We start from the raw sequence: 20,478 nt of genomic DNA, 5'->3' as shown, positions 1-20,478 counted from the left end.
GAACGTGAGCTTCACATCGGGCCATCCAAAGAGCCAAGTCGTGTATGAGCCACGAAAATTCAAGACCTTTTACCATTTGAGATAAGATCTTTTTAAAACGAATTCGCGCATAAAATCTGTAAGCGATTAAGTATTAAGCATGGCTGTGTGCTTTTGATTACATCTTAATGAGTTATTAATTTCCATACTAATAAGAGGGGTACTGAATACAACATTGTGTGTGTAAGTGTTTTTATGAATTACTTTTTATTTTGAATTTTTATTTTCAATCTCATTATATTTCGTTTGAAAAGTGATTTGTTTTTTAAAACGCAAGACAAACTTTTAATGGATCTTTATTTTTTATTTTAAGTGAAAAATCTGTACATCTTACTTACATATTGTATCTTAACATCACAGGTGAAAAAACACTTTTAAACAAAACTTTAAGACTTCATTTTTTTTAAATTCTCAAAAATATTTTGATATCAAACAAATAGCTGCTCAGGCATTATCCATTATCTTCCTTTTTTAAATCGTGTCACGTTGGCATCACTGGTCGGCTGCATTTGATGCCTCATCTCGAGCTTAGCGTTTTAAATTATTGTCTCTCCGTCTCACTCGCGTGCAATTTGTGGCGCGCAGCTTATCATAATTTCATTATTATTTTTATTATTATTATTACTATCGCTATTGACATGGATATGTGTGTGTGTGCAGTCAGCATCATGCCCCTCATCCCCATCAATGGCCATTTCGCCGTCTGTGCGTTTATTTGTAATTGAAATTGCGTGACTTTATTCTTTGATTTCGCTATTGGCCATTGCGATTGCCATTCTGGCCATAATAATGTGCTTTTTGCGTACGAGCGGCGAGTCAACCTGTAAACTTGCACATTTTGGCCCCTCATCGGTGATTTATGCCTCTAACGGCGCACAATAAAGCCCAGAGAAATGAACAGAAAACAAAACAAAAAAAAACAAACATCTGGCGAGCAAACTTTACCGGCGAGAGCTTTCATTCCGCTACTGCCAATGCTGTTGGCCTGGTCCAAATGCCAGCAAGCAACGAATATTTGCCCAGCCCTTGACAATCTAAAGTTGCGCCCCTGTGGGGGGAAGTATGTGCTTCTCGTTTTGCGTTTTTTCTTTTTTTTTACCAGGGCGGATTAACAATACATGGAAGTGGAAGTGCGGCGAGCTGGTGAGAAGCTTTCCACTGCTTGTTCTGCCCTCCAGTTTTTCATGAGCGCCGGCTACGAGTTGTACCAAAAAAACCGCCAGACGCCAACAAAACGTGGTCAAAACGAAAGCGTTTTAGGTGTGAACATTTGACTTGTAAGTTTTCGGAGCGACAGCTGGTATTTGTTTCTAGGCAATAAAAAATACTGGAGTTTAATGAAAACTTTTTTATTATTTTATTTTTTTTTTTAATTATTTTATACAATTTATGAATCAAAAATAATTTTAAAGTGTATATTCCATACAAGTAAAATAGACAATAAGAGAGAAAGTAGAGCAAAGAAACTGGTCACAATGCGCTTTAATCAAATGAAGGGTAAAGTTGGACATTTGCCTTGAGTTTTGTTAAAAAAAAATATGTATCTGTATATTAATTAGCGATAACAAATCGAGATTGAAGTGGTGCGCAAGCTTTCTCGCAGTTTTCCTTCGTATGAAAGCGATTTTCATTGCCGCCACAATTGGAGAAAACGAATGGAACGCACTCTAGTTCTTTAATCGAAAAAGCCCACATAACGCGATGACCTCCGCATTTACCAAATTCGTAGGGCAGATAACAAAAAGCTGCCGAAAGATACTCATTAATGAAATACTAATTGCCTTTTGTGAATAAAATACTTCAACTTACCCTTTCGTTTTTCTGCACTCTCAACTGTTGAGAGCAAAACCGCCAAAAGGCACAAAAACTCGGTAAGCAGTTTCATTTCAAATGCATTCTAAAATGTATTTCATTGGGTATTTATACTCTTTAAGCTGCTAATGAAAATGTGTTCTGAAACTCAACACATTTGTGAACTAGTAATTTCTATTAAACAATGTATATTTATTTGTTATATTAAAGTGTATATATTGACTTAACTCCCATCTTTTCTTCTATAAGCAGCTGAGCGTGGAAGACCTGTCTTTCGAATCTTCTTCCAGTCGTATTTGCCACAAAATTCTATGCAACTTTCTTGGGTATAGAAAAGGTTGCCATTGCCACCACAATTGGAGTAGATAAAAACTTGGCACTTGAATTTCTTGGGGTTGTAGAACCAAAGTTTCCGGCGACCCCTGCACTTTCCGTATTCCGAACTTTGTAGGCAAATTTCTGCAATTTATTATATTTGTCAGTTGGTTTATGGTTAAGTTATTTTATATATTCAACAAACTTTTGCGAATATTGTACTGCTCCTTTTCGTACTGTTCCTGTAGGGATTCCGAGTCCATGTCGATGGCCAGGATCACAGTTGCTAAGCAGAAAATACAAAAGATTGTCAAACGCATTTTGATTCTAAGAATGTGAACAAAAATCTGAAAAGGTGCTTTTTATATAGCCAAGCCAGTACACTGCAGAAAAATAATACAAATTTCAAACGTACAAACTTACAAGGTCCATTCAATACAACTTAAACGTTTTTCTCAGTGTGCTATCATTAAATCACTTGATCAATTGTTTTCACAGAATAGCTTTTCCACCAACTGTTTGCGAAAACCAGGTGATAAGTGCGAAAAGTGGGAAAAACGTATGGGATCGAGTAATTGCACAATGTGTAATCGGGTGGACAAAAATTATGCGACCGGTTGGCGAGCATGCGAATTCAATTAAATTTCTCAATAAATTACAAGTGCAGAAAGATAAATACAGAAAAAAAATGAGTAAAAATAATCGCACGCGTTTCCACAGGCGCTTCAGTTCAGATGCATATAGTTAGTAAATATCTAAAAAAAAAAAAAAACAAGCTAACTGGTCTGGGCCGGCATTTAAACCGGTACTTAGCACCCCGATCTGTGATCTGTGATTACGCAAGTGCAAGTGCGGTGCACACGAAAACATCACCTTAACTCACCTGAGATCGCCCGAGATCACAACGTACGCACATCACACATACGCCGCGTTGTACGCAAGCGAAAATGAAAACAAAAACGAAAATGAAAATGAAAACATCGGAAAAACGACGCACAGCTGAAATTCTAGATCAAGGCCACGCCCGGCTAGCCCCATAAACATAAATCCACATCAATGTACGTTTGGCACACGCAAAATGCGTAAACTAGTTTGCGCTTGGCTCCAGGAGATCCATGGAGCGGGAGGATTACTGGGGCACCTCGCCCAGTCGCCAAGGAAGCAGTGCGTCGTCGAACACAACGAACACGATAAATTGTCAGGCGAATGCATTTTGTCACATTTGGCCATTTTGCATTTGTAAATTACAAGACAAAACACTTAGCAGTCGGCCAAGAAATTTGGGTTGCACTGCCACGCGGCACCCAATTACACATGAAAATGTATCTGACTTTTTTGCTTGTAGAGCGTGGAGTCGAATGTGGAGCACTTTTGCTTACTTAATTTATTTATTAACGGCAATGCTGGGAATAACAGTAGCTAAAAAAACCATAAACTGTTACGAGATCTTTAGTTGTAGGTATTTTAAATGTTTTACTGGCCAAATGTAGCGCATTCAGAAGATAAAGATGCATTATGAAATAATTTCAAACTATCTGGTAAGTAATAATTCCCTTCTTTTAGACCAAGAAACAAATCGCTTGATCACTATTTACTTGCACAAAACTGTGTCTGAAAAATATATATCTGTGCTCTTATTTCCGAAACGAATTATTGTTGAAATGCCAAATAAATTATGAAAACATTTAATTATTTTCAATGCCAGCAAATGGTTTTTCCTTAGGGTTCTGATTTGAAAGCAAAAATCGGCCATTAAGTTATGGCACAGCATTAGCCAAGTGAGCAGCATTGGCCTTCGCCGGAGTGTCGGCCTTCTATAAACAAATAATATAAATTATTAAATAAATACAGTTAAGTTTGGTATTCCGACCGGGGGCCATGACAATTTGCGCTGCAAATCAGGCTAAAACCTTTAGCCGAATTGATTGCACATAATTTGAATTATTTAAATGTGGCATTTGACTTTTCTTGCCACCTTGCAATTATGGTCATTTGTGGAAGTGACCCTTGGGGCTGCCAAGGCCAGGAAGTTGGCTTATCGCCACTTTATGATTGATGACAGTTGGCTTGCGAAGCTGTTTTTTTTTACATTTCTGTTTCTCCTGCTATTTCGGGGCTGACACGCAAATGAACCACATGGAAAATTGTGCAATTATTGCTAATAAAAATGTTTATGAACCTGTTACCTGTTACCCGATGCCAGCGATGACTCCGCTTCACCGGCCAGTGATATGAATCACCATAAATCTAAGAGCGGTATAAATGTTTATCGCAATTTTATAATCATCCCCCCAGCCAGAGACCAGGCCAAAACCGAACGAAAAAGGCCCACTCTGCGTGAACTGGTCAGATAAGTGCGCGTGAGAAGTGCACTCGCATAGGAATTGTTAAAAAGTTCAGATACAAGAGTTATGTATCCGCGAGATACCCTTTATTCCACACTATAACAGCAACAGAAATTAAGAACGGAGTTTCTTAATATGACATAAACATATAATTTAGCTTAAAGGAGCTATTAATTAACACTTCACTAGCTTGTTTTGAAACACCAATAAAACTAGCCAGTTGGTTAAGAGAATGTTCCTCGAAGTAGAGTATCTGACTTAGTTGAGCTTTGGCCAATTCCGTATGCGTTTTATGACAGGCAAATTTTTACAGCAGCGATTGGAATGGCCGAGGATAAAGAGCCAGTCCGGGAGAAGAGCAGTAGGTTAATTAGCAGGAAGCAGGTGGAGGAGGAGGAGGAGGAGGAGGTGCCCCACGAATTGCGGCAATAACGCATCGGAATGCCCAAAACGCCAAACTGAAACTGTAAGCGGCATTGGTGGAATGGCCTGGCCATTGGCATTGGTAACGAAAAATCCGTTGCATGTCCATGTCCAGGACTCCTGGCCGATGGTCGCTCGACCAGACGACGTCATGGTTAATTGGGCATTCAAATGTCAAGTTCAATTTTGGGCCACATTAGCGTTACCTATAAAAGGGCCGTTCGCTGTGCGCTCTGCATAAAATGAGATTTATTGTTGCATTTTCTCTGCTACTGGTGGCAATGGTCCGGTGATCTGGGCCTGGCCCAAAACAATTGGCCAGAAAAACTCGTTGCCTTGCCCGCTTGCCAGTTGGTGGTTTGCCTTTTTATCGTTTTCGCCTTTGAATAATTCGCAACCAGGGCATTTGTATAAATTGGAATATTGTTAGACAAAAAAAAAATGCAAGTTAAATTTGCGAATTGCATTTACATTTGGTGCACTTTTTATTTATTACTTATTTTCTTAGCCATTGGCTTAAATGTGACGTTGACGTGCCACTTCCGCTTGATCTAATCGGGCTCAAGTTGGACTGCTTTTTTATCAGCTCTCAAATGCTCGGTATGAAAATATAAAATGCTCGCAATTAATTTCAGTTAAATTGCTTGGCTCTTAACTATTCTAAGTGCAGCCAACTGGACCACCGAAAAGTAAAATAAAATCAATAGAAAAAAAAACAAAACGCCAACGACTGAGCTTTAAATCAAAAAAGTATTTCGGCTGCAGTGGTCCGGGCATAAATCAAACGATAAGTAAATTAAAAGCCATAAATTTGCAATTAATTTTTAATTTGTGCAAATTGATAGGCATCAACGTGTTGAAACCGCCAATAAAAAAATTATGCCAAATAAATCACAAAACCCAAACAAAACCCGTGATCTGGAATCTGGCATGGAAACACCTTTAAGCTGGATACAAATTATTAAATGACTGTAAGCGTTTTAAAGGATATTTAAGACGGTATCAATTCGATAAGAAATTTACAATACGACAGGCAAAACAACTGGAAAAAATTACTTATAAAGTAGTAATCAAATTGAAAGTCACCATCTTCTGAAAGTCACCCAAAACTAATAATTTCGCAGAAAAGTAGGAAAATGTTTGGCATTTACTGCAGCAATTTCCCAGGATTATTTCTATTTCCATGGCATTGCAGCGTTATCATCTGGCCAAGAAATTCGTCTTGGTCAGGCGAAACACACCGGGCCAACAATCAAATTGCATTAGCCATGGAGTCTCTAGTTGATCTCTCCACCGTTGCAAGCCATATAAAATGCCCCTGGCTACAACCTACGCATTGTGGCCAATAAACAAAAGTGTGAAGTTCGCGCGGAAATCGCCTTGGAAAGGCTGGTGCACAACACGAACTTGCGACCCTGAGAGGATGTTGCCCGGTTGCATGTTGCAAGTTGGCCAGCTTGCTGCTGTTGTTGCTTTGCAGTCAGCGAACATTATTGGATGTGATTAATTATGCTGACATTAATTCGGCTAATAGAAATATATCTCGTTGCGTTGAAAATGATGTTGACGTGATTGTAATTGAAGTTGTTGTTGGCCCACGGTGTTGGTTGTTGGCTGTTGTTTGCCTTTAACCCGGCTGAAAGAAAATTGCCTTCACCGCTGCGTGCTGTGCAGTTTATTGCAAATTTGTTTGTATTTATGATAATTGATGGGAAGAAATGGTGAAAAGCGCTTATGAAAATACATTTTGGCAGCGCGCATTAATCAAAACGATAATTGGCGACTGTTGTTCAGCCGTTGTTTGCTTTCACGCCATCGGATAATGATAAGGCCAATTGGCCAATTGCGGATGGCATAGTCACACAGCTTTGGCCCGAAGTGCTTGGCCATTTGGGAAAGTTCTGGGGGTTGTGTGCCAACAATTAAGCACAAATGTCCGGGCCATATAATCAACTCGACTCGAGCAGCGGCGGCCTGAGTTATTTGCCACGCAACGTCAACGTATTTAAATCAATTACAAACAGCAATTTGCCGGCAGCCCCAACTATCCCCCCTTCCCCTCTTCCCCCACAATCAAGGCATGCGTTTGTATTACAGATGGGATGACAACCAGAAACAACCTGAATGGCCACAGTGCACAGTGGGCTAAAAACTTTGCCTTTATGACAAATTACGAGACTTGCTCTAGCTTTCCTGAAATATTCTAAAAGTTATTAAAAAAATCTTAAGAAAGGTGTATAGACCATGTAGTAAATAATAAATCCACTTTTTGTGGCATAATTGTACTGGTTTGCCCACAGTGCGTTGTTGGTCGTGTTAAGTACGCGTGAATTAATGTGTTGCCAGAGTCAGTACGTCTTTGCTCTCGCGGGCAGCATCTGCCCCAGTCAGTTCTGGCCACGATATTGCCAAACGCTCTGCCCCCTTTTGAGCCAAGAATTTAACAGCCAAAGCGCCGCCTGGCCAGGCTAACTGGCAGCCTGGTTGGTAACCAGGCGTCGCGTAATTTACGTCGATTTGATGTTGCCAACATAAATTTATAGCGCGCACATTTTTCGCCAACGATTTGTTGCAAGCGCGTCGCCTTCGTGTTGCTGCTGCGATGTCGCTGATGATGCTGCTGCATGTTGCTGCTGCTGCTGCTGCATCTGCTGCTGCTGCTGTTGCTAGTTGCTATTGCTGCTGCTGGCGTGCTTTGATTTCGCAGAGCAGCAGCCAAGGCAAAAATGTCGCAATACAATAATGAAAAAGCAAGAAAACTCATGTTGGCATGCGGTGGTTGTTGGATTTTTCGCAAGCAACATTTTTGCCAGCGATTTTTATTGACTGAAGAGGCCGCTGGAAATTAAGCAGCAGCAAATGCAGCAACGGACTTTTTGAAGAGGCGCCTGCGTGCATGAAATATAGTGCTACACCTAGAGAAAATCATAGATACCTGTTACCAATTCAAAAAGAGATAGGAAAGTCATTAACTATAAGCAACTTGAATTGTACATTTTTCTCGCAGTGCACTTGGGGCACATTTGTGCCTGTGTTGCATGACATGTTCGAGGAGCAGGAAGTCGTTTTGCGTTTGCCTTGCCTTGTGTTGGCCACATTTATGAGTTGCTCACGGCCTGCAGTTGCTGTTGTGTTGCAAGCGGCTGGCAAGCATGCAACGTGCCACTTGTTGCCGCCAGTCGCCGGGCCAAAGGATAATGCCAAATATGTTGCATAGTGACTAATTCCGAAAGAACCCAACCCTATACAGTATACAGTGTGTGTGTCTAGCCCAACAAATGATGTCATTAGTGGCAGATACAGCACACGCAATGGCATATTAAGAAATTAAGTGGCAACAGTTAGCAACTCGGCGGCATGTTGCTGTTGCTGTACAATGGTTTGATGTTGCCACAACTGTCCCGAGGGCAGCACGCCAGTCTAATTGCAATTGGATCAGAGATCCATGCAAATTGTTTTGCGCTGCAAAATGGCTGGGAACTCAGGGAACATACATAAGTAGCTGCCACATGGAGGAAGTTACCACTGCTGGTGGGTCGGTCGCGGTGGGTGATGTTTTGTTTTTTGGGGGACCCAGCTCCGCCTTACCAATTACAGGCGATACCTATTGCCAATTGACAATCGGGGTTGATCGCAGCCAAGAGCGAGTGATTTATGCACCGCACCATTTAAAGTCCGCGGCGGTTCCATAAACAAATTGTCGCCGTGCTCTCTAAATGGCCATGGCTCTCTGCCGCTGCCATGAAATTGAGCTGTAATTGAATTGCAGTTGCACTCAGGACTCCAATGCACTATTGGGCCACTTATACGATGGGTTAGGACACTACCTTTGCTGGGAAAATCAGAAAAAAAATAATAAAAAATATTTCAGAATGTGAAAATCCCTATCTAAATCCAAAAATAAAATATGTGATAGATTACAATATGAAGAGCGATTTGTAAACTTTACTTTCTTAAAATCCTTATCAAACTTTTTACACTTTAAAAAGCTACCATTTTTGCAGTTAGTTTATTCTTATTAATTTCTCTCAGAATTATTTCCGAAAACTTTAATTTTATGCCACCGTGCGATTGTTGGCTCATTCGATTTTTTGGCCATCTTGCAATTTATTGCACAGCATTTCACAATTAAAACACCGGCCAGCTAGCCACGTCATTAGTTTGGGCTCAAACAAATATGGCCACTGTGTGTGTGTGTTTGTTACGAATTCAAACATTTTAACATTTGTTTTGGCCCGCTGATAATTTGCTGACTAGCTGGTTGGCAATGCAACAATGTTGTGTCGGCCCAAAACCATTTGCACACACATTTGCCCAATCATTCCAGTTGTTGGCAACAATATACATGCAAGTATAAATATATACAAGAGAGCACACTTTTCCAATCGCCTGGAAGTTGATCTATAATTACCGAAAACTGAAAAGCGAGGATCGAGGACCGAAAACCGAGCCCAAGTATAAATATCATTGTCAAATGCGGTTTTAATTGATGTAGACAGGCACCGAACACATTGGACAGCCGAGCTGGACACTCGAGTTGGCCAGGCTCAGTCGATCTGACAAGCTCGCATTAGCAATAAAATATCTAATTGGAGTTTTCCCCCCATGAAGCACACCTCTCCCCCCCTCCTTGGATTGACTGGGCCAAATGAAAATTTCATTTACAACCTGGCCGGGGTAATCGAGACTTTTGTTTAGTTGAGGTTTCTGTTGCTTATATTTTTTTTTTGTATTTTTTGTTCGCCGTTCGTGTGGCTTGTAACGCTCTATAAGGCGTGATTTATGCCTTCCCCTGCAAATTTATTTCGTTTTTAATGAGTAATTTACACAAAATTGCATTAATTTGGCGGCCAAAGCGCAGACGCACGACAAGTCATGGCAAATTTCTGACATTTCCTTGATTTATTTTCCCAAATAAATACAAGCCAAATCTAAATCTAATTCAAAATGGAAATTTAAATCAAATACCTATTGAGATTTTTTCGTAATTGTAATTGTTCAATTTGAATTGGCTTCATTCTTTTGGTAGGCCGGGCTGCCAGGAAAGTGCTGCCAATTAACGCAAACATAGCGGCCAGTTGGAAAACTCGGCGTGTTGCAACGATTTCCATATGCGAAAGCAGTGCAAATAGTCGCCTTGCATCGCCTAAGTGCCCGTGGAGATGATTTAGTGCCCCGCCATCTACGGCCATCTCTATGTATCTATGCGAATGTGCCAGCAAGTAAGTGTATCTGCGGGATACACATTTTAATTAATATGTACAAGCATCACCTAATGAAGCCGCTGCTCCAGACAGCCGGCCAATACGTGACCAACACGGCTGCCAAGTATTTTTGGTATTTTTACAACACCCAAGCTGCCATTGCAGGTGCACTGAAAAAAAACAGGGGGTTTAAACAGCTGAAAGGCGCAACAGCTATCTAGAGTAAGCTAATAAAGCTAGCTAATAAAGTATCTTAGTATCTTTAAATGATCACCAAAATGCGCTATTTATTATATGGATACTACTCCTATTTCATTATATTTTGCTTATCAAACTATGTGTGATCATTTCCAGTGTATTAAATCAGAGGAAAAGATGGAAGGCATTTCCATAGCCACTGCGAAATGCTGGAAAATGGTGCGAATGCGAATGCCACTGCAAGGTGGCTTACATTATATGGCCAAAACACCTAAGGCCATGATTTATAGTTTGTGGTAAATTAAGAAATTAAAATGCTTTTATGGCCAACTGGCCGATCCGCTGCTTCTGTTTGCGGCTCAAATACCCCGCACCCTTGCCCCCTCCCCGCGTTTTTGTGTCCCCGCTGTCAAGTTGTCGAATTAATTGCCAAAATGTTTGATAAGATTATTTCGGCGCATAAACCGCCCACGCCGAATCAAAAAAAAAAAAAATAATAAAAAAAACCTACAACCACCCCCAATAGGAAAATCATTTTCTTAATTAAAATTTTGGTTGCATGCCAGGCGCAAAATTGTGTTGCTCAAAAAGCAGCAAATTGTTGCCAGATATTAATGTGGCTTTGTAATTGGTTTTTCTCAAGTCCAAGTCACGTTAAGTCAATTAAGAGAAATGAATTTTCGTATATGAACGGATTGGTTGGATGGATTGCAATGGTAAAGCAGTTGCATAATGCCATGTTATGCAGTTGTGAATTGAGCGAGAAAACTTCTTCAAACTAAATCGAGATATTAATAATAATAGTATGTAAATAAGATGATATAATTGATTGCAGCTCTATAATTTACTTTAATATCAGCTTAGTTAAAGTTATTATGTAGCATAGACCAGTCTTTGACCGTCTTTCGATAACGTTGAAATTTGTTTAATGGCATCAAGTTTACGCAATGCTTGGTCTAGAAGATTTCGGCGGAGAAACCTTGGACCACATTACCATTTAAGCTCCATTAGCAGCGCCAAATATTTGAGCACGATGAGTTTAATTGGTTCCCGAGCTGGTGGCACGTTGAATCGAAGATGCAACTCGGCGACATGGTAACGTGGTAACATCTTGGCAACCACTGGACTTGGAACCATGTTGCGCCATCCACTTGTTGTTGCCATCATCGAGGCGATTGGCCGTCCACATTTGGTTCGCTCTGCGTTTTCCCCGCTCGAGAACAAGCTCGTTAAACGTTTTCCTATTGCAATTGCGCTATAAATTCTACCAAAAATGTAACTAATGAAGTGTTATGAAAGGTGATCATAAATCGTTGACTTCAATTGCCCATCGGCGAGATGCAGGGGATCCGAAGCTCATACAGACCGGCTCAGAACCGAAACGAGATGAGAATCGAAAGCTCGACGAAGAAGCTGAGGCGTTTGAAGCTTATCAAATACGACACGAATTAAGTTCACTGATTTGTACTCATACCCTGGAATTAGCAAGGGAATTTTAGTACTTCATAGGCACAGCAGTAATACACTTTTAAAACTAAAAAACTAAATAATTTGTTAACAAAAAGGAATATAAAAACTAGCTTTGCAAAACCATATAGCACATGCAATACATTCCAAGGTATCAATTAGTCTACTACTATATGGTATGGTATAAACTCTTTCTTATCGCCACTTCCTTTTGTGTGCTAATATATATGTACGCATTTCAATCAGAGAACAAAATGGAAAAATGTTATACCGATTTCAACCCTCGGCGAATAAAGATGTTACCCAATGGATGGACACCCAAGCATTGGCTGCTCCTCCTGCTCGTTTCCTGCATCTGCGTCATCCAGGAATCCAAGGCAGCCAGTTTCTGCACCAAGGCCGATCAATGTGCTTTGGATGAGGAGATCAAGAAAGATACGGTTCAAGCCCGCTACGATCACACCCGCATCTACCAAGTTGAACTGGCCACTGAGGAGCATGTGCGTCTCTTTCAGGCTCTTGAGCAGGCTAGCGATTCCTGCTCCTTCATGGGTCATGCCCGACAACCGGAACAAAAGCTTACCATTATGGTAACGGGTGCAAAGGTGGCCGACTTCGATGACCTGGTGCACACTTACAATGTGACCCATCGGGTGCTGAACTACAACTTCCAGGCTCTGATCGATGCCAACTATCTCGAGGTGGCCCCAGAAGATACAAAGCCCGAGGAATTCGACTGGAAACGGTATCATCCGCTGGAGAGTATCAACGCCTGGCTGAAGAAATTTGCGGAAACGCATCCCGAAGTGCTTTTAGTGGAATTGGGCGTCAGCGCCCAGGGAAGGCCCATCCTAGGTGTGCAAATCTCCTTCGACTATGAGAATCGAACCACTGTCTTCGTGGAGAGTGGCATCCATGCACGCGAATGGATTGCTCCGGCCACGGCTACATACATCATCGACCAGCTGGTGAACTCCAAGGATCCAGCTGTCCAGGCACTGGCTCGCTCCCATAGGTGGTACATCTTCCCCACCGTTAACCCAGATGGATATCAGTATACCTTCAAGGGCGATCGCATGTGGCGCAAAAATCGTGCTTCCTTTGGCATTTGCCGTGGTGTGGATCTCAACCGGAACTTCCCATTCCACTGGAACGTCACCGGAGCCAGTGGAGATCCCTGCCGCTATGACTACTCGGGACCATCGGCTGCAAGTGAGCTGGAAACCCGATGGATGATCGAGTTCATAAAGTATCACGTCGAAATGGAGCGCATACGTACATTTATATCGCTGCACAGCTACTCCCAAATGATCATGTTTCCCTACGGACACAGTGCCGAGCGTGTGGACAACTATGACGATCTGTATGATATTGGTAGGCTGGCGGCCAAGAAGATTAAGGAAGTGAGCGGCAGGATCTACAAGAGTGGCAGCATCTACGAGACCATCTATCCCTCATCGGGTGGCTCAAAGGATTGGGCCCATGGTCAGCTCAAGATACCGATTACCTTCTCCTACGAGCTCCGTGGACCCGCGGACAGCGAGGATCTGTTCATTCTGCCCGCCAAGGAGATCGAACCCACCGCGGCCGAGGCCTTCGCATCCATCCAAACGATCGTGCGGGAGGCAGGCAAACGTGGCTATTACCAGTGATCAGGGGCTCCGGCTCCAACTGAAATTCCAGCATCAACTAACTACAAATCCGAATCCGAATCCGCAGCCATGCAGCACCATCTGATGGGGATGATGATGATAAATGTCGTCTGGCCGTGGCAGTTCACATGAAAAACACATTACGCGCCATCGTTTCTTAATGCTAAATAATGATGGCAAAATCATGACACAAAACCTCATAATAATGTTGGTAAATCAAAGCAAATATAGTCAGACTCGAACAACCTTACAGAAATAGTTGCAACCATTACAGTTACGATGCATTGTTATTATACACTGCGTTTGGTAGAGGAGCATATGGAATTGGCCATGGGTTTTGTAATTTCAGTATTTAATCGGGGTAATAATGAGGTTTATATGGGATAACAATAATATTTCACAAAAAGGGTTCAGAAGCTTACGAACCGGAAGTGGGAAACGCTAATTCCTCAGGGCTTGAATGCGAATCTTGCTAGCACTTCACTTATAGGAACTTAAAACATTATTGAAACCGAGCTAGCACTTTGATTTGTATTTAGTTTAAAATGAAGTTATCTAGAGTATCAAAGCTGGTGACCTACCAGATCTTGTTGGATTTGTCAGAACGGAGCCTGGCAGCTGACAGGCGAGTTATGAACCTGCGCAGCCTCGACAGACAATATGCATGTTGCACTCTGGCGCACAACTGCAACATGGACTGGCGGCAACACCAGCAACACATTGCCGCCGACCGTTGCAGACTTGTTGACGGCAATTGTCGGGTTTTTGTTTTGGTTTCGCTTTGTTGTTATGGCCATTATAATATATATATAGTTAGTAGGAGAGCTATGCCTGCCACACATGCCACAACACACTGGCCGGTTAATAATGTTGCTGCTGCGGGGATGCCCGTTGTTGCTGTTGCTGTGGCTGCCGCTGCTGCTGCTGCTGCAGATGCTGATGTTGCTGGCGATATTGATGTTGCCATAATCACGATCTAATTTATTTACAAATTGTGTTGAAATCATACGTTCAAAGTCGTGTTTAAAAGGTTCTGTATGATTTATGCCAGCGTTGAAATGAACCGCAACTACAACAATGGACAGAACAATTGCGGCTGGGAAAATATTTCTCACAGTCGCGAGAGATGGCCCGCAAAATTTGTTTCGTCTGCTTTTATGTGCACCTAATTGATTGGGGCAAGTGGAGGAGCCTGGCAATGCATAGCAATAGTGCCATAGTGCAACCAGGAACTGCGCCGGTTCCTACCACCAGCCAGCTAATTTAGATTTATGGCGCAAATCGCAACTTGATGCGTGATGCCGCCGAGACAAGCCGCCAGTTCCTCCTCCTAAATTTGCTCCACCTCCTCATCATCTGGCCGAAGGTGGAGGCAGCGGGCACGGACGAGTGTTGCATGTGGCCATTTGTCATCGGGATCGAGGATCGTGTGCTGCAGCTGCGATTTCAGGCCGCTCCAAACGGGCACGAACTCGAGTTCGAGTGCAAAAGATACAAAAAGAAATAAAAAGTATCTCTTTCTCCCGCGCTGGCTGTTATAATCTCGCAAATGTTGATAAATTGAACGATTGCTGATTTTCACGCTGCAATTGCCCTGCGGCCGTGTCACTGTGCCAGCTGGGAAATAAACATATCAACATGATAAATAAGAGGAGCGGGTTATCATCAGCGGTCCCAGAAACGCGCGGACACACCGGACACACACTCATGTTGCCCGAAGGACAGCCTCATAAATCAGCGGGCAACTGGACAAAATGTGAGCCGTTTTAATCGCTGATTTCCGCTTCACAAGAAATGGAAATAAAATGCACCAAGGCGATGCGAAACAAGAATGTGAGATGCATTCGGCAAGCCGAACTCATGATACCCTGACAGGTTTTAAGACAGATGCTGATAAAACTCTAGATCTCTACTCTTCAGACATTGAATTTTATATCAAACTATTTCTAAATGCTATTGGATTTCTCATCTAATTTTTAAATTCTTATTCAGATGAAATGGGAAGCTAAGCGACTCTTGTGGCCAAACTGTTTCATATTTATTATTCATATAGTGGCAAAAGTGACTAAAACGATTTTTAGCCTGAGTTCCAAAGGCTATCCTTACCTTTTGGAAAACAGGTTTGCATATCGGACAGACACAACTTTAGGATCGACCCTCGCACTCTACACTGCACTGCACAAGTGGATTATTACTTATTGATTTTGTTTATTGAATTATTATGTGTTTTTGTTTTGTTTCTGTCGTTTTGTTGTATTTGAGGGCAACTCTTTCAGCTAGTCGCTCATTGGTTGAACAGTAAAACTAGATTTACAAAACTTTCGCCTCGGACAGATCGTCCAGTGGCTTGCTGGGCGGGGGGATCTTGTACTCGGTCTCGGGCGTCTCGTAGATCTTCTCCTCCTTGGGCTCCACAACGGACACATTGTCGGGCAGCGGCTTCTTGGGGCCGATCTTGTTCTTGGGGTCGTAGGGCAACATAACCTTGACCTTGATACCGAGCACTCCCTGGCGCAGGAGCACATGACGGGTGGCGGTCTCGACGTAGTCGTTGCACGGATCTCCCGAGTGGATCATCAGGCCATCGACGAATTTCATCGACTTGGCACGCTGACCACGCAGTTTGCCGGACACAACGACCTCGCAGCCCTTGGCTCCCGACTCCATGATGTAGCGGAGCACACCATAGCAAGCACGACGGACGGCCAGTCCTCCGGTGAGCTTGTACCTCAGCGACTCAGCCTGGGCAATGGCGCACAGACCACGAGAGGCGACCTTCTCGGCGTACAGCTCAATGCGTCCGGTCTCGAAGTTGAAACGCTTCTGCACCATAGCGGTCAGCTCCCGAATGCGACGGCCCTTCTCGCCCAGCACCTGCTGGGTCTTGGTGGCCATGATGATGATCTCAGTGCGGGAGGGGGTCACACGGACCTCCACGCCGGAGTAGCCATCCTCGGCGAGTTCGCGAGTCAGGAACTCGTTCAATTCAGCCTTGAAGATGCCATCGGAAACGAACTGGGGAGCAAAAAGAAACCATTATAATCCGCATTCCACTTGCACACCTAGCAATCCTCCTCTGTGTTGTTGTTGTTTCACCACGCGTTGTTGAGCTCCAAAGTTTTTTGGACGCCCATCTGCTTTGAGGTTAACTCCGAAGCCGATGGGTTTTCGCGCTTTCCGGCCGGGTTTTTCACACAACTCCGATGAAACAACGAACGTAAGGACACTGCACTACACGCCGGAGGTGATCCTGGCTCGTTTTTCCCCAATTACCTTGCGTTTCTTGGAAATCGGAAGGTTCGCATTCATTTTGACGTCGAATCGGAAACGTGGTGCGCAGAAAAGAAAGAGGCCAGTGTGCCCGCGCGACGGAGTGTAAAAAATACCACCCGGCCTGCAAACAAATACCACTATATACCATTTCGGTTTAAAAAAGTAACAGTTATGCACTTCTGAATTTAAAAATTTATTTGAATTACTTTTAATTTTAATTAATTTAAAATGTTATTTAACTATTAGCTGTTTCTGCCTCATATTTTCTGACATGGATTCATAGTATTATTTGGCATATACGACATGGTTCGTAAACTAGATTTCAATTAGTTTGTACACAAACCTATAAAGTGACATTCAAAAAATGTGTATAAATTGTAATTTTTTGGATTTTATAATTTTTGTTCAAAATAATAAGTTTGACTCCAATTTGGTTTATTATTCAAATCTTATTGTACTATTATTATTTTATAAGTACATACTAGTTACAATTTGCCAATCTATTAAATATAACGTTACAAAAATTATACAATTTCGACAATAACTTGTTTTTAAAATTCATTATAATTTCAGAAGATACAAATAGGGATCCTATATGAAGTCCAACTAAACATACAAGGAGCCAACAAACTAAGCAGCGTTTAAAGGGGCACATTAAATTGTATTTCGTATATATATATTTGTAAAATAACACTTTTAACCACGACTTTAGCACGACAATATTTCTGGGCTGGCTCAGTTGGATAGTTGCGAGTTGGACAGGTTCGAGCTGTGCTCCGAATCGGAGGAAGGACCTGGATGCGATGGCGCCTGCTGTTGGTGCTGTTGTAGCGCCTGCTGCTGCTGGGAGTGGGAATGGGGAAGGTGCGAGGGCTGCTTCGACTGGATGGCCGTGCCCGACTCGTAGTTGATGCGGATCCATTGGCCCTCCGTGTTCTCCTTCCACAATGTGACATTGTTGTCCCCACCGGTGACGGCAAGAATGTTGCCGGTTGTGGACCACGAGATGCTCCACACGGCATCATCGAATGTGTGCAGCACAGTCGAGGTCCACTCGGTCAGATCTGCGTTGCTGCTCCACACGATCACATGGCGATCCTGCGATGCCGTGGCAATCTGCGAGCGGGGCAGTCCGATCGACGGCGCCCAGGCCACGTCGCGCACCCAATCCGAGTGCGCCTCCAGTCGGTGCTCCTCCACCCAGCGGTCGTTCTCCTCGCGCCAAATCTTCACCAAATTATCGCAACCACCGCTCACTAGCCGCTTCACGGCCGCCGATCGCGACGTTACGCGCTGGTCAAATGCTGGATCTGGTGCCTGGGCAGGACACCACGAGATGGCATTCACTCCGATCGTGTGCGCATTCGGTATCTTCTTGGCATCCCACACACCGTACTCCGTGTTGCAGGTGAGCACCGATACCGATCCATCCGAACTGGCGCAGGCCAGCACCAATCCGTACTCGGATGGCGCGAAGTCCACTGAGTTAACCGAGGAGTCGTGGTTGCTGTATTCGTAGCTGAAATGTGGCAAGCACGAAGGTTAGATGTGGCACTCTTTAAATGATAACGGAAATCTAAACATATGTATGACATGGCGCATTGCTACCCTGTGATCTCGCCAATAAGAGAGTATTTAAGTGTCTTATGACAAAGGGAACAACTTAAAGAATACAAAGATATCTTATATCTATATATGTATATATATACATATATATATATATATGTATATATATACATATATATATATATTTAAATAAGATCTGATTATTGTTTCAATACCTTGATGTAAACAATTATAAATTACATTTGATACAAGACGTTCAAGCATAAATATTAAAGTAATAATTTCCATTAAAGTATTATTATTATTAATCCAGGACCTAACAATGGGTATCCCCTAGTCGATTCCCAAAACAAACATCACTTTGCTGGTATGGGTGTGCCCGTTTACTTACAGCTTTGTCCAATCCCGGGGCGTTGTGGACTTCCAGACGATCACCTTGCGGTCGTAGGAGCACGATGCCAGGATGTTACCGAACTTGGGATGTGCCCAGGCCACCTGCCACACTGGTCCCTGGTGTCCCTTGAGCTCGGCGAGCGCCTTATTGTTTTTGCGCGAGTGGAAGATGCGGACGCTGCCGTCCGAGGAGCAGGTGGCCAGCAGGAGGCCGTAGAAGTCCAGCGCTGCGTGGTGGACCATGTCCTCGTGCTCGGTGTCGATCTCTTGCAGCAGGCTCACCATCTTGCTCGAAATCCGTTCGTCCGGTCGCCAAATAAATTGATTAAATGCAAGTCGTGTTTTTTTCCGGCGCTTGACGTGGAACCTGGACGAGCAGTGTGGCCAAGGCGCGGCGCAGGGACTGATGGTCACATTTGTATTTGATCACATGGTCACTCTAGTTCTAAGATAGCCTAGAAATTAAAGTTTATATTAATATTAAAGAAATACAAAAGTTTTGTATTCATATTCAATTTAGAGCCGGTTTTGGCTTGTGTGGGGTTTTAGGTACAGTTTAGGTGGTGTTTTGATATGAACGTTTATGGAGCAGTTTTGATTTAAGTTTCACATATGTAGTAAGATACATAAACAGACACAGTGTACAAATTACCTTTTCATAATTTGTAATATTTTTATTATAGAATGCTTGTTGCATTCCGCTAGAAGCAAGTAATTTTAAGCGGATTGCTGATTATAATTCTTGTTCGCAACGAATATAGTTTATTTAATATAGCTAACATATACGAGATTAAGCCAAAAATCAGCTTAGCAAATACCCTTAATATTTATAAAGCTTACGTACGATAGTATCGCATAAACCCGTCACGCGCCCGTCACTAACACCAACTGCCATTGTAAACTGACAATTGTCACTTTTCCGCACGAAAGTTAGCATTTGCAAAGGAAAATAAGGTGAAAACAAGGTTTAAAATACATACATAATGATTGAGGGAGTTCAAATTAAATACAAGATACAGTTGCTAGCAAAGTCGGCTTGAAAACCGATTGGGAAACGTCGAAACAAACAATTGTATTACATAACCTTTTTAAGGTTACATATGAAGAAGGCCGATTTATGCTATTCTAACCAGGATCTATCAATTCCAGATGCTGTCGCAATCCCTGCTGAGTGGCATGCGTGTCCTGCGCACAGAGGCCCGCCGTAACTTCGGAATCGTTGCCCCCGCCCTGAGCAAGGCCTCTGATCCCATCCAGCAGCTGTTCCTGGACAAAGTGCGCGAGTACAAGCAGAAGAGCGCGTAAGTTCTGGCTCCTTCATCCGTTGATGTGCCTCGACATAATCCTTGTTTTGCTCGCCTGCAGCGGTGGCAAGCTGGTGGACTCCAATCCCGATATTGAGCGTGAGCTGAAGACCGAACTGGACCGTGTGGCCAAGCAGTTTGGCAGCGATGGCAAGACCGACATGCTGAAGTTCCCCGAATTCCAGTTCCCCGATGTTAAGGTGGACCCCATCACCCAGGCCCCCCAGTAGAGATCGCTCCTCGCGAATGAGTTAGTCTAATTGCTTTAAGTTCAGCTGCTGATTTCGCCTGTGCGCCCCCAAAACCGCGGGCACGTCAACAAGAAACCAATAAAATCGGGAAAACAACAAGCGATTCGTATGCGAAAGCCATTAAAAGTGTGTGAATCTCAATGGATTTTAAGCGCGTCCATCCCATCGTATTGTCATGTTATTAAATTAATATTCACAAGTGTTTATAGCGATGAATTAATGGTAGTATTGATTTG

The 20,478-nt window shown here is 42.9% G+C and overlaps 6 protein-coding genes across 6 annotated transcripts; 2 read left to right on the top strand and 4 right to left on the bottom strand.

The window, feature by feature from the left end:
* Positions 1–1,375: 1,375 nt before the first annotated feature.
* LOC27208354 (kunitz-type serine protease inhibitor microlepidin-3) lies at positions 1,376–1,949 on the bottom strand. The gene is made up of 2 exons (XM_016183944.3): positions 1,849–1,949; positions 1,376–1,784 (listed from the first exon to the last, which is right to left on the bottom strand). Exons 1-2 carry the CDS (start codon positions 1,922–1,924, stop codon positions 1,591–1,593), a joined length of 270 nt encoding a protein of 89 aa, XP_016035880.1. The 5' UTR covers positions 1,925–1,949; the 3' UTR covers positions 1,376–1,590.
* Positions 1,924–2,517, bottom strand: LOC6729229 (amyloid-beta A4 protein). The gene is made up of 2 exons (XM_002104514.4): positions 2,372–2,517; positions 1,924–2,310 (listed from the first exon to the last, which is right to left on the bottom strand). Exons 1-2 carry the CDS (start codon positions 2,484–2,486, stop codon positions 2,075–2,077), a joined length of 351 nt encoding a protein of 116 aa, XP_002104550.2. The 5' UTR covers positions 2,487–2,517; the 3' UTR covers positions 1,924–2,074.
* A 9,498-nt stretch (positions 2,518–12,015) lies between these two features.
* Positions 12,016–13,705, top strand: LOC6729227 (zinc carboxypeptidase). Its single transcript, XM_016174425.3, has one exon. It carries the CDS (start codon positions 12,031–12,033, stop codon positions 13,453–13,455), a length of 1,425 nt encoding a protein of 474 aa, XP_016035879.1. The 5' UTR covers positions 12,016–12,030; the 3' UTR covers positions 13,456–13,705.
* A 1,938-nt stretch (positions 13,706–15,643) lies between these two features.
* Positions 15,644–16,871, bottom strand: LOC6729225 (40S ribosomal protein S3). The gene is made up of 2 exons (XM_002104510.4): positions 16,729–16,871; positions 15,644–16,470 (listed from the first exon to the last, which is right to left on the bottom strand). The coding sequence occupies exons 1-2, from the start codon at positions 16,762–16,764 to the stop codon at positions 15,766–15,768; spliced, it is 741 nt and encodes a 246-aa protein (XP_002104546.1). The 5' UTR covers positions 16,765–16,871; the 3' UTR covers positions 15,644–15,765.
* Positions 16,872–17,273: 402 nt separating this feature from the next.
* On the bottom strand, positions 17,274–19,092 carry LOC6729224 (protein SEC13 homolog). Its single transcript, XM_002104509.4, has 2 exons — positions 18,686–19,092; positions 17,274–18,247 (listed from the first exon to the last, which is right to left on the bottom strand). The coding sequence occupies exons 1-2, from the start codon at positions 18,970–18,972 to the stop codon at positions 17,464–17,466; spliced, it is 1,071 nt and encodes a 356-aa protein (XP_002104545.1). The 5' UTR covers positions 18,973–19,092; the 3' UTR covers positions 17,274–17,463.
* A 395-nt stretch (positions 19,093–19,487) lies between these two features.
* On the top strand, positions 19,488–20,341 carry LOC6729223 (ATP synthase-coupling factor 6, mitochondrial). Its single transcript, XM_016174877.3, has 3 exons — positions 19,488–19,641; positions 19,837–19,988; positions 20,053–20,341. The coding sequence occupies exons 2-3, from the start codon at positions 19,837–19,839 to the stop codon at positions 20,219–20,221; spliced, it is 321 nt and encodes a 106-aa protein (XP_016035878.1). The 5' UTR covers positions 19,488–19,641; the 3' UTR covers positions 20,222–20,341.
* Positions 20,342–20,478: the final 137 nt, after the last annotated feature.

The sequence above is a fragment of the Drosophila simulans genome, chromosome 3R, assembly GCF_016746395.2.
Source record: "Drosophila simulans strain w501 chromosome 3R, Prin_Dsim_3.1, whole genome shotgun sequence".
Lineage (NCBI taxonomy): Eukaryota > Metazoa > Arthropoda > Insecta > Diptera > Drosophilidae > Drosophila > Drosophila simulans.
This window is presented reverse-complemented; position numbering and strand designations above follow the sequence as displayed.

What these genes read in the sequence shown, in the direction of transcription:
- LOC27208354 (XM_016183944.3), bottom strand. Translation starts at nt 1,924, where the DNA reads ATGAAACTGCTTACCGAGTTTTTGTGCCTTTTGGCGGTTTTGCTCTCA. An exon ending in GAGTGCAGAAAAACGAAAGG is followed by an intron (nt 1,785 to 1,848) that starts GTAAGTTGAAGT and finishes ATCTTTCGGCAG; the next exon opens with CTTTTTGTTATCTGCCCTAC.
- LOC6729223 (XM_016174877.3), top strand. Translation starts at nt 19,837, where the DNA reads ATGCTGTCGCAATCCCTGCTGAGTGGCATGCGTGTCCTGCGCACAGAG. An exon ending in GAGTACAAGCAGAAGAGCGC is followed by an intron (nt 19,989 to 20,052) that starts GTAAGTTCTGGC and finishes GCTCGCCTGCAG; the next exon opens with CGGTGGCAAGCTGGTGGACT.
- LOC6729227 (XM_016174425.3), top strand. Translation starts at nt 12,031, where the DNA reads ATGTACGCATTTCAATCAGAGAACAAAATGGAAAAATGTTATACCGAT.
- LOC6729225 (XM_002104510.4), bottom strand. Translation starts at nt 16,764, where the DNA reads ATGAATGCGAACCTTCCGATTTCCAAGAAACGCAAG. An exon ending in CGATTTCCAAGAAACGCAAG is followed by an intron (nt 16,471 to 16,728) that starts GTAATTGGGGAA and finishes TTTGCTCCCCAG; the next exon opens with TTCGTTTCCGATGGCATCTT.
- LOC6729229 (XM_002104514.4), bottom strand. Translation starts at nt 2,486, where the DNA reads ATGCGTTTGACAATCTTTTGTATTTTCTGCTTAGCAACTGTGATCCTG. An exon ending in GCAGTACAATATTCGCAAAA is followed by an intron (nt 2,311 to 2,371) that starts GTTTGTTGAATA and finishes AATAAATTGCAG; the next exon opens with AAATTTGCCTACAAAGTTCG.
- LOC6729224 (XM_002104509.4), bottom strand. Translation starts at nt 18,972, where the DNA reads ATGGTGAGCCTGCTGCAAGAGATCGACACCGAGCACGAGGACATGGTC. An exon ending in CCCCGGGATTGGACAAAGCT is followed by an intron (nt 18,248 to 18,685) that starts GTAAGTAAACGG and finishes GCCACATTTCAG; the next exon opens with CTACGAATACAGCAACCACG.